Below are 12,469 nucleotides of genomic sequence, written 5' to 3' on the forward strand. Positions count from 1 at the left end.
GAGGCATGAGCAGGGGACAATTACATGGAAACACAAAGCTTGACGCATCTGTATGTACCACTGTGATTATAGCAGGCACCTCTCCTGACTCGGGAGGTGGGAGCAAAGATGCTGCCTATGCTTATGGATAAGGGCTCCAGAAGAGTCTGTCAAGGCCCAGCTCCCTGCTGCACCGCAGCACAGGAGGGTGGCGGCCCAAGTTTCCCCAGCTTATCCTGTGACTAGGACTGTTGCCCTGGAAAGAGCTTCTGGGTTGAGTCTCTACAGTCCATTTGATCCCTGTTGAAACTGCCAAAGGAGGCAATCGCACTGTGTTTTTCATAACAGTGATGGAAGTCTCACCAGATGGCAACCACAGCCCCAGGAGGCAGGGGCAGAAGCGTTTAACCAGACAGGAAAACAACTCCTTTCCCCCTGTACCTGCACCGCTTCCTCTCAATCCCTGATCCTGAGGGAATAGGGAGGGGGGGGAATGAAAGCTGAAACATTTACCAAGGATTTACCTTGCAGATTTTTAATTCATGAGGCCATGTGTCCCTGCTTATTTTCATAGCAGACTGTCTGGGTCACTGACTCTGCTAGTTTACGTCACTGCCTAATGGGTATTTAAGTGCTGTTTGTGTATTCTCAGCCTGTCCACGCACTGCTCTGTGACTGAGCTTTAATATTTTTTTGGGCATGCTTATGACTGTACAGTGGAGGTCGAGTCTCCAGACATGACTGCAAACAACATTTTAGCCATGTTGTTAGGCTTTTCACAAACATGCAGCGCTGCTAAGTCCAGCGCCACGCTGCACCTGGCGCGAGTCAGCGCCCTCAGCCTGGCAACAGCGCTGCAGGAACCCACGCACTTTTCTGCCCCGATATACCTAGACCTAGGGCTCCTGGATGAACAACCCTGCCATGACAAGTTTCCCAACACATCTGTTTCCAACAGGGAGAACAGTCCAGATTTTAGTCTTGTTTTTTGGGAAAAGAGGACACAGGGGTTTTTTTTGTTTGTTTGTTTTTTTTAAAAAACACTCGATACAGGTCTCCAAGCCCTTCTCAGTTCCCAAGCTGCTGATTGCCAGAACCCAGCACCAGGAAATGACCGCTTCATATTTCTTCATTTTTGTATTCTCCTTGAGGCATCCACTACAGGCATCTGTCTGAGGCAAAGATACCTAGTTAGAGCAACCTACAGTATGATTCAGCAGGGCTCTTTTGCATTTTGTAGAGCAGGAAAGAAAAACACTAAAGCAACAGCCATTTGAAAATTGCCAAATACCATTCTGCATATTTCCAACACTCCAAATTCAAGGTTGATCTTTGTATGATTCAAATCAAGAGTGTTATTAACACCTGCACTTTCCCAGGCAGAGTAAATCTCACCAGACTGTCCCCTCAGCAGCCTCAGCCGTTGCACACCAGCTTGACAGTTTGCCAGTTCTGGCAGAGCAGGAAACGCGAGTCAGCGTCCCTTGTGCTCCATGAGGACGTGGCAATACCAGAAGCAGCTGATGTAACAGCAGAAGGAAGACAAGGCTTAGGACTTCCCCCAGTTTCATCCAGGGACTTTTACAGTGACAAAATCCACATCCCTCTGGGGTTTATGAGCTTGGAGGCAAACTTATACACAGTGAGGAGCAGTTAGATACAGACAGGGAAACAGATGCACCAGTCACACCACATATATGCAGCCTTGCTATAAAGTTCCCTAAGCTGGAAGCAATCAACATTTCAGGCACGATTTGGGGCTGGGGGGGGCCGCACATGAGGAAAAAGGCTCTGAACTGAGCAAATGCCAGCTGCGGTCTGTGGTAAACCAAGAGAGGAAGGGCTGAGAGTTAGCATGAGGAGGAGACAGGGACAAGCCCGCACAGCACGGGGTGAAAGGAAATAAGTTGGTACCTGCCACCATACTCAGCACCAATGTGCCGCTATCACCTGGTGGGCATGACTGGTAGCCAAGCAAGCAGCCAGAGCTTGGCAAATGCCGGGAGTGCCAGTAGCCACCACAACACCTCTAGCCTAACTTTGCTTAGCTGAACATCTTAAAATTTCCAGTCCTCACATAAGAGGGCCTTGGGAGCCACAGGACTCTTAGTCCAGGGAGTCCAGGGACAGCCCCCCTCCTCGAGCACAGTACCAGGGAAGAAGAGGATGCCCTCCTTACCTTGTAACACAGAGTAGCCAAATTTGAAGGCGATTCTTCTCTCACTGCTCGGATCTCCGCAGCTGGTACAAGGGCAAATACATCCTGCACTGAAGTGGCTGTGTCTGCCCAGAACTGGTCCCAAAAGGCATCATCCGTTGCCTCCACAGGCTGCGGAAAGACAAACAGCAGTTACAGATGCAGAGCTGCTGTTCTGTGAGATCCCAACATCAGTGATTATGACTGGCTCAGGGCCTGGGTCACCCCAGCACTGGCAGTACCTAAAGGAAGGTAAATGAGAACACATACTGGCACTGGTTTTATAGTTCGACCTCTTTGTTACCGGAGCCTTGGCTGATTCGACCTCCCAAATCAAGCGATCCCTCCACAATAGGGGTGATCAGAAAGACATTTACGTGACGAATTGCATCAGATTGGAACCCTCCGCGTCTTTCACAAAGTCAGGACATACACAAGGCCTCCTGCTTGTCTGCAACCTAGGACATGCACAACAAGGTATTTTTGAATGAGCATGGGCCAGGCTCCTGTCATGCATCCTGTGACCTTCAAAGCATGCCAAGGATGGCCTGAGCAGGAGCTGGAGTTGCATCTGTTGTAACCAAAGCCTCAGGGAAGCAATCAGGAATATCTCACATTTGGGCACAAACAGACACCCGGAACTGACAGACCCACCCCAGAGCACTTACAGCTGCAAGAGAATTGATCTTCCTGAATCAAATATTTATAGGGAACTGGATTCAGTGCAGCTGGTCCCTGCCAACACTTTGCTCTTAAAAAATAAAAAAATAAAAAAAAAAAAAAATCACTAAGCGTGCAAGCCAAAGGGAGAGATGGAAAGAGAAGGCTGCGATACCAAAAAAGCAATCTAACTCCTTTCAGGCCCACTGCCCAAGAAGCCCATCCCCCTGTGACTGGGAACGCACCTCTCTGCTACTCTTGCTGGCTCTGCAGGTGCAGACATCTTCCTCCTACCTGCACTACTGTCTCCTTCCCACAGTGTGAGAATAAGTATTCTGTCACTCCCCCAGAAGTAAAAAAAAAGCCAGTTCTGTTTCTTTTAGCATCTCTGGAAGGCATCTCTATTACACAACATCTCAGGCATCCAAAGCCAGGGAGCTCTGAACTGTCAGAAACAACTCAACTTTTCAGCCAGCCTATAACTGAGCATGGTTCTTCCCATCTAAAAACTGATACTTGCCAAGAAATAGGCAGTGCCCAAACACAGGCTGGGAGTGCTCATCCAGCCCAAGGATCCTCCTATAAGGAGGACATGAGCCTTCCCATGTATTTATACGATGCAGTGTGAAAAAGGTGGGTCCACAAGTTCACTCAGAAGAGGAAAACAGAAGTGGTTTCAAAGGGATTTCCCTGGCCCTGCTGAGGCATGCTCAGCGGGACAAAACACCAGCCCGGCTGAACACCCCCAACTGCCAGGTCGAGACAAGAGGGAACCTCCTGCCGCTGATGTGCAGCGGCTCGAAAGCAAACAGCAGCTCTTGCTAACCGCGATAATCAGCACTGCGGGCAGGTCTATCACGTCAGATGGGAAGGGAGCAAAAAAATGAACATATGTTTAATTTAAACTGTTCCTGCCCACTCCCAGCTCTGCTGTGGCAGGCAAGAAGCTCGTCCAGCTCTGCGATACGTCCCTAAGTGCAGCCAAGACTCGGCTCCAGAGAGAAGAGCTCACTCAAAGCTGGATTTCCCCCTCAGGAAGAGGAAACACCTGCTGAATTAACAGCCATAAGCAGCAAGCAGGTGATGTGTCACTATCACCCCAAAGGCCAGAAAGTGAGAGGAGCAGGCAGGCTGCCCCCAAACTGGTAGAGCTGGTTATTGTCCTACAGCTCTGTTCCTTAACGCTCCAATGCCATAGGACTGCGTGTCACTTGTCCTCTTCCTTCCTGCCATGCAATTAATCAGCCTAAGCTACTCCCCAGTTCTTAAAGGGAGGGGAAAAAAAAAATAGAAAACACAGTGTTTAAGTATCTCCTCAAACACTGCTCTAGTGCCAAAACACTCTTCATTTTAGCACCCAGCCTAGGAAGCAAGCTCACACCAGACCCCTTTCAAGGGAAGAGAAACTTTTTCCAAAGGATCCAAGAGCACAGCTCCACAGAGGGGATCCGTAGGAACAGCCAGGCACTTAGAGCCTGATTTTCAGGGGAATTTAGCTCCCGACACACGAGAGAGCTGCGCTCTTCCAGAACCTGAGCCAGAAGCAAAACTTTCTTGCAAATCTAATCTTCAATTACACTCCTCCAAAAGATCCAAGTATTTGGAAAGCCAATCTATGTAATGCACTAAACATCCTACACTTCCTATACCACCTTTCAAATCGTATACCACAACCGCATGGATAATTGCCACATGTACCTCCCGGCTACCTTCCACAGCCGCTCCCACTGACAACAGTGAGCAGCAATTGCTGCTAATTGGAGATCATACATAAATAATGGTTTGCCCTCATCTGGAGGGGAAGGAGAAAACCAGTTCCCTCCAGCATACACAGATCCCTTTGCCTACCATTACCATGTAGCCTCTTTAGAGGTTGAACACTATTTTACACGAGGTAACACAGCAGTTAAAGATGGAGTGAAGAGCACTGTGTCCAACTAAAATTACATGGAGAGAGAGAGAGAGAGAGAGAGACACGCAACAGCAATTACCCAAGCTGCAGCATTGGATCCTGCAGTTACATTAACATCGTAGCTGCCATCTTAGCAAGCAGATTACACTGAAACGCCATTTCTTCCATTTCTAAAAGCTGCAGCAAGTCAGTTCCTCATCCAACAGACGGTAGGTATCCCTCATACAATCCCCGGACATGGATTCAGCACTGACTGATTCACTCACACCCCTGCAGCCCCTGGGCTTTAATTAATAATCTGTCATCATGACGCTACTTGAGCTACATAATATTCATCTCCTTGATAGAACACTACTGGATTTTTTTATGCTGATCCTACTTTGCACACCAAGTCTTTGGGGAATCTAAATATCCATTTGCTCATGCTGAGCTCACCAACACCCTGTACCTAGCTCACAGAGAAGGGAAGTGATCTAGAACAGTTTTGTTCACCTGTCATAGATCTCTTCACTATGAAACTTTACCAAGTGTTATCTACAAGCGCTGGTACTGTACATGCTGCAGTAACAAATCCCACAGCACCGCAGCTAACCTCAGCCACGCGCACAGTGCTTTAGCAATAAGTGTTTCACAAGGAGCTGAATCCTCATCAGCAATACTGTGAGCTAGAGCCACTTCAGATCCTCTGGGTTAGCACAGATGTGCTAGCACACAGACAAGAGCAAGCCAGATGCACCTCCAAAACACTGCACAAGAGCAGATCTGCACCAGGAATGCAATGAGAACAAAGACTTCACTGTTGCAGCAAGAAGTGAGGGACCAGTAGCTCAGTTCTCCTCTGGAGACACAACTGGGACATCTGGAGAGCAATGGGAAGCTCCTGAGCCCCCATATACCCAGCTGGGGAAGCTGCTGAAGTTAGACACTAACTGGCAGAGACAGACATGCTACTGCCCAAACCAATGTCTCCACACAGAAGGGAGGAGACGACTAGCACAGCACGATTGCTGAGACCACAGCGGACAGACTTGTGATGTGACACCTCAGAGTGGGCAACGAAGCTGATTGTTTCTTGCCCACAGTTCACCTGGGCAAGGTGTAAAGACCTCTGATTGTATGCTGACCACACAGAGGCAAGACTGGACCGTTGAGCACCTGCAGTCATTATGTCTCCAAGGTTGCAAACTCCAGGTTTGGGGTTCTTTGAAACGCACCATACACACACGCTGCAGGAATCAGAAAAGGAAGCCAGTTAGATTTCAAGCATCTCGCCAGTTACTGAACGGAGAATCACAGCCCTGAACACGCAAACTCTAGACAGGATACGTCAAAGGAAACGGGAAAAGAGTTGAGCTGACAATGTCCTGTAAACAGGAAAAGGTCGCAAGGCACAGCCTGCCCGCCCCCCCCCCCCCCCGATTTTTTACTTTCCTCAGCCAGAAGCTAGTATCACCTTTGCTTTCTCCTTCAGACACAGTCCCTCACAAACTTGGGCAGGGTGCATATTTGCACCGTCCTTCCAACCAAGGACTCTCTGCACTTGCACTGAATGCCTATTCCCAACAATCCCTCTAACGGGTCCTTACCCCAGGGCTGATCTTAAACCACCCCTAAGGTGGTTGCAAAGCGTCCACAAAGAACCAAGGATGCAAGCAGTTACTAGTCTTGCTCACTGCGTTCACCCTTGGCTTCCAGCTAACACCCCAAACAAGCATCCTGTCAGTCCAGATTGCATTTCGGGGCAAGGACTCTCCTTGTTCTGTCACCAGACAGCAGAGCAGTGCCTTAGTCTCCAACCTCGGTTTACTGGCCACACTACCATAGAAATTCAGATAATATGTAACAGCAGCGCGCTCCTTTCTACCCAAATGAGGCAGAACTACGGAGTGTAATGACCACGGAGTCATTCATGCAGCACTTAATTGAGTTCTAAGAAATCTGGCAACCCTGTCCGGCCAGCTGATTAGTTTGAGGCAATTCATGCACCTTTAACAACCTGTTTTGGAGTCACTGCGCACAAGGAAAGTCTGAGGACAGATTTATTCAAAATGTTAATAAGTAACAACATTTGATCCTCTCTGCCAAGGCCAGCAGCTCCACATGACTTTCAGAGTAGAAGTGGGCTTTTCTGTAGGATCCTTGCAGTCAGCAAAGGAGAACCAAGGCAAGACTCCAAATAAGCCTTTCACCAGTTTTCTGCTCCCACAGCAGGGGGTAGCATCGCATAGCGTTGAAAGGAGAACTGGAAAACGGGTTTTGTTGAAGTCCGGCAGGAAAAGGCTAGGATAAAAGTCAGCTGTGTAAAGCGTTGTCTTAAAAGCAAAGCTGTAACGAACAAGTTTGCTTTTGACCAAGCCAACAGACTTAAATCAAGTTTGAATACTTCCAAGAATAGGCTACTAAGAAATTGGTCTCTGTCTAGTCATAAGATACACTTTCAGCACGCTCAAATTAACAACCTGTTGTGATACTGCAGCCGCATACCAGGGAGTAAGCAAGGGCTGGAGTTTATATCCCTACTGTTTGATCCTCTCCGCCTCTTTAAAAACAGAGGCGCAGCTAGCACTGAAATGTAACAAGCTGGTTCACAAGATCAGGTATTTCATATCTTCCAATCAGTTGCTTGCTGAAATTGTTTAATCGCCAACTGCCTGCGAAAAGAAAGCATATGTTTCCCTAGCAATTAATAGGCTCCCAGCTTCAGTTTCCTGCTCTGCTGCTGACTTGGTGCCATACTCACAGCCCATGTTTCCCTTCACCCTTTAGATAGGCAGCATTTTCGTGGGTACTTTGGGTGGGTGAACGCATTCACAGCGGAAAAGCACACAAGGATCCTCAGAAAAAAAAGGATGAGATTATTAAAAGGCCTTATAAATTTGTGTAAAGTAATATACATATCATATAAAAATCTTCAACTCCATTTCTCCAAGTGTGGAGGTACAGTGGTATTCACTATACCTCTGTAGCATAAGCAAATACCTTCTGTCAGCTCCTACCACCATCTTTTATCACTGAAGTCATTTTGAAGTGATTTCCCATTTGTAATGCTGTTACATCTTCAGAGTTTCTCTCTTGCAACTAAAAATCAGTGAAGCCAGTTTCATTCTTGTCCACACTTGGTTTGACTTTGCAGTTCTGGGCTCCACATATGCTGCAACTACTAAAGCGCTATGTTCCTTACACATCTTTTTTTAATGTTCACATGGGAAAACTTGTACTTTTTAAATTGAAAGAAGTCTAGAGAGTTAAGATCATATTTTTAAGAAAACCTATCAGTGCTAACTCTGGACTTTCATCCGTGAGTGAACACTGCTTTCTGCTAGACCACTTCCTTCCATCAAAGCCTTTGGAAACACTGCACAGCACATTACTAAGCTCAGGGTTTCATGTTACCAATGATTTGATGAAAATCTATTTGTCCTGCAAGCTGATGTCAGAGGAGAAGGCTGTAAAAAAAGGAGATATGCTGCTGAGAAAGCAATGTATATTTTGAGCACATCGCTTTGGAGCGGTGATCTGACTCTGCCCATTATTTCAGCTTGGTGCAAATCCAGGGACTCGTGGGCTGGGAGGTTACGTGGAGGGGGCTGCTGGTAGGAGCTCAGAAGGTTTCAGGGGAGTCCAGTCACACATCCTGCACAAGCAAACACCGGTGCCCTTCTAAGGTATGTAAATATGGGAGCGCCAACACCCCACCCTTTTTCCACGTGGCGGTTAGTCTCACCTGGACCACAAAGACCAGTCAAGAACAACGATTTTTCTCCTTCCTTTACTCAGGGCCCCAGCACGTTCCCTCACTGCATATGTCAATAAACCAGTTGCGGACAGGAGGGGGGCACTCTCTTTTCCTGCCTGGCAGTATGAAGGACTGCCCCATACTGAATTTGCTTTATGACCAGCAAACTTGAAGGATCCCATTAGCTAACAGAGGACCCGAGAAATAGAGGCATGATTCCCCCTTCCCATCTCATTTTTTTTTTTAAATGATATTTGCTAGTGGAGGAAGGAGAGTCCAAAGTTGAAGGCACTCTGAACTATTCCAGCATCCAAAAGAGACTTTGGAAAAATCCCCTCTAACGCTAATTTGTCTACTTCTCTTCTCGTCTAGGGACGCTGAGGAACATCCATAAACAGAAGGTTTTTAAGAAGTTCACAAAAGACATTTCTGAGGGATGCAGATAGAATTGATACTGCTTTATAAAGTATAAACATGATTTCTCAAAGGCTCTTCCAGCCCTACTTTCTACGATCCATTTCTCAGTCCAAGTCTTTGCCTCATGAGATTTCACAGATTTTTCTCATCATCCCTTACCCCTTTGCATTCATCCCTTTTCCTTCTGACCTCATTCGCCTGCCATTACATCGCCTTCTGTCGTCATCCCTAGGTTGTCGTAGTTGCCGTTGCTCCCACACCACCGGAGGTGGCTCCGAACACAAGGTCTCCATTGCAGCTCTGAAGAACTTGAGACCTGGTTTCTCAGCAGAGCACAGCCCCTCAGACAAACAGCAGTCCACACCACTTTGCTGCCAGCATGCTGCTCTTACTGGGCTCCCAGCTTCAGGGAAGAACTGGGCTGGCTCCCAGTATAAGAGCAAAACCTGTTAGACCTCCAGGCAAACACTCTCGCTGTCCAAAACCCTGCCTTCCTCTCGTTTAACTCCTTCTGTTCAGCCTGCAGAAATACAGCAACCCTTTTGCAGGTCACAGACGGGAACTGCTTCTGCTGCACAAAGCTCTCTCCGCAGCACGGTTGGCCAACAGCCCTTTCAGGCAACCCTCACCCAAGCACAGGGCAAGACCCTGCCCCAAGTTATTTAAAAAAAAAAAAAATACAGAAAGGAGGGGAGACATTCCCAAACTTGGCACCGATTTAAACCTCCGCGTGAACACATCAGGAGCCGAGGACCTCCCCTCGCCGAAGCCGGGCCTCGGTCTGCGAAACGCGGCCCCCCGCAGCAGCCAGCGGCGGGCTACGGACCAGCCGTCCTCACACCGCGGCCGGCATCGCGGGCAGCCGGCGGGCGCCCCCGGCCTCGTCCGGCCAGCGCCGCCTTCGCGCCCCCGTCCCTCAACGGGGATGCCGGGGCCTCCGGGGACGAGGCGCAGGTGGCCTGAGCGCCGCGGGGAAAGCCAGACCGCCACCGGCCGCGGCCGAGCCCCGGAGCGCGCACGGCGCCCGCTGCTCCCGCTCGTCGCCGGGGCGAGGCGGCCGCCCCACGCGCCCACGGCCTCCGCGCTCACCTGTGCCCACGGCGCCGCGGAGGGTGGGGTGGGAGAGCAGGGAAACAACAAAGATAAGATAAAAATACAGCCAAGGCGTCGCGGCCAGGGGTCGGGCAGCCGCGGGCTGAGGGGAGGCCGCGCCTCAGGGCGGCTCCCGACATGGCGGGTCCCCCCGCACCACCACCGCCACCACCACCAACCCCCCCCGACATGGCGGCCCTCACCTGGGTCTTGGTGGTGAGCTGGATCACGGCCTTTCGGAAGTTGAGCTTGGAGTCGGCGCTGCCCATGGTGCGGCCCGGCCCCTGGCGGCGCTTTATGCCGCCGCCGCCATCGCCCCTTCCCCGCGCCGGCGGCGCTCCCTCCCCCGCCGCCTGTCAAACCCGGCCTCGCAGATGCCGCCCCGGCCCTCCCTCATCCCTTCCCTCCTCCTCCTCCTCCTCCGCCGGCTCCTCCTCTCGCAGCCCGGCTGCCAGCCCTCCTTCCCCGGCCACCGCCCGCTCCGCTCCCCCCCCTCCTCCTCCTCCCTCCGTCCCCGCCTGCCCGCAGCCTCCCTCCATCGCGCCCTTCCACCTTGGCCTCCTGCCCCTTCGCCTTTGCCCCGGGGTCCCCCCGGCCCACGCTCCCCACTCCCGCCAGGGCCCGCGGCGGACGGCGGATTTCACCCCTTGGCCCTCTTGCTCCAGCCCTTCCTCCCCGGCCGGCGGCGGCCTCAGGCCTCTTCTCCCCCCCGCCGCCAGCCCCTTTTCTTCCCCCTTGTCCCCCCGCCGCCAGCCTTTGTCTGGCGTCTCCTCAGACCCCCTCGGTTAGCTGGTCTCGGGCACAGGCCCCCCGACAGCACCACCTCGGCGGCCTCGCGCCGAGCCCCGCCGGAGAGGAGGGCCGGCGCCGACCTCGGCCCCGTGCTGCTCTCGGAGGGTCCGTCAGCCAGGCGGCTTCCATCGAGCACCCTCCACGAGCACCCCGTAACGAGCTCGTTGCACGCGGCAGCCCGTTAACCCTAGTGCAATTCCTCCCACCTGGGTTGCACAGCCCCAGGGACCACGGACGCAGAGCTTGGCCCATCCTAAACCCCTCAAAGCAGCGGTTTGAGGCGGCTGGGTGTTGCCTTGAAAGAGCTCCTGTCCGTGTTTCCTGCGCTGAGCAGCTCTGTGAGCTACAGACCGGTCTCTTCGCTGGCTCTGAACTACGTCTCACACGCTCAGTTCTCCAAACTGCGTTTCTTGGGCGGAAACGAGGCAATTCCAGTCATTCTGCAAAGAAATCAATGTGTTGGCTCCCCAGCTGGGGCACGTTGTGGGAATCCTCATCTGACAGCACATAGCCTGTACAGTAATCACCGGTGTTTGACTGTCTCAAGGTGACAGGTCAGATCTGAGACATTCTTGTAGAACCTACAGGAAAAGTTATTTTTGCAAAGTCCTCTATCATTTGACCTTTGCTGCCAAACAGCTAGGACTTTGCACCTGAGACTTCACGCATTTGGTAATGGCTATGCTGTACAGATGAATGATGATAACCTATAGCTAGGAAGAGAGCACTTTTTGCAGACAGCTATATTTCACAGTTAAGATTTTCCCATTTCTATATTAAAAATGCTCAGAAAAAGACCTTAGAGTCATATAGAGATGGCTCTCTCCCAGACATGCTAAAAGTGCTTCATTAACTCTGCCGAGTTACAAATGCAAGATTAAAAGAGACTTCTCGATGCTGGTCTGCAGCTCCATCAAGGCAGAAGACTTCCAAGGTGGTCACTGAATTTTGGGAGTACATGGATACGGATAGAGAGGTCTAAGAGGACACCAGAGGAATGACCGAAAATTCCTCTGTTTTTCCCTGCGTTATTTCCCTCCTGTGTCACTGTACACAAGGGCTGACTCCTAGCATTTGCTTTAATCATTCATGGGCTCTTTGCTGCCTGTCGTTGCCGGATTGGCCAGAGTTTTCTGACACAGATCACTTCTTTTCTGGATGTACAGTCTGCTGCTCTTGCGTAAACATCTTATATTGCCTTTTCTGTAGGCACCAATACAGGGTAATGCAATCAAATATAGATCTAGGGAGTTTCATCACTCAGCCAGCAAAAAATGTTCTAAATCCACTTTCGCATGAGTTACTTTGTACCTTAGAGTCTCTCATGGATTCCAGGGTTATCAAGGACAAATATACTCCTTTGAACAAAATTCTGCACTAGCAAACAGGAGCAAATCCACTTTCACTAATCCTTATTCCCTTAGACTGAGAAGCAACTACCAAAATTCCAAGCCTTTTCTGAACCTACCTGTATAACTGACATAACTCCTCCAATTCCTCCTCCAAACTCTACAAATTGTCCTTTCTCTTAGTTTTAAGCTCCTTCAGGAAAAAAAAAAAAAAAAAAAAAAAGCTTGTATTCAAGGCTAAGAGAGAAGCTAGTATCAGAAGCTGTGATTTCTCATTAGGGTGCAAAGAGACAAAGACCACGTTACGGTGATGCCGTGGGGTGGTTTATATGGGG

The 12,469-nt window shown here is 50.2% G+C and overlaps 1 protein-coding gene across 1 annotated transcript in view; it reads right to left on the minus strand.

The window, feature by feature from the left end:
- The window catches only part of HID1 (HID1 domain containing), a 31,309-nt gene extending 20,893 nt beyond the window's left edge, over positions 1 to 10,416 (minus strand). Inside the window, exons 1-2 of the mRNA XM_068913259.1 lie at positions 10,197 to 10,416; positions 2,159 to 2,308 (exon numbers count right to left, since the gene is read on the minus strand). Coding sequence (XP_068769360.1) covers positions 2,159 to 2,308; positions 10,197 to 10,262 — 216 coding nt within the window. The 5' untranslated portion in view covers positions 10,263 to 10,416. The remainder of the gene's footprint in view (positions 1 to 2,158; positions 2,309 to 10,196) is intronic.
- Positions 10,417 to 12,469: the final 2,053 nt, after the last annotated feature.

The sequence above is a fragment of the Struthio camelus genome, chromosome 19 (assembly GCF_040807025.1).
Source record: "Struthio camelus isolate bStrCam1 chromosome 19, bStrCam1.hap1, whole genome shotgun sequence".
Classification (NCBI taxonomy): domain Eukaryota; kingdom Metazoa; phylum Chordata; class Aves; order Struthioniformes; family Struthionidae; genus Struthio; species Struthio camelus.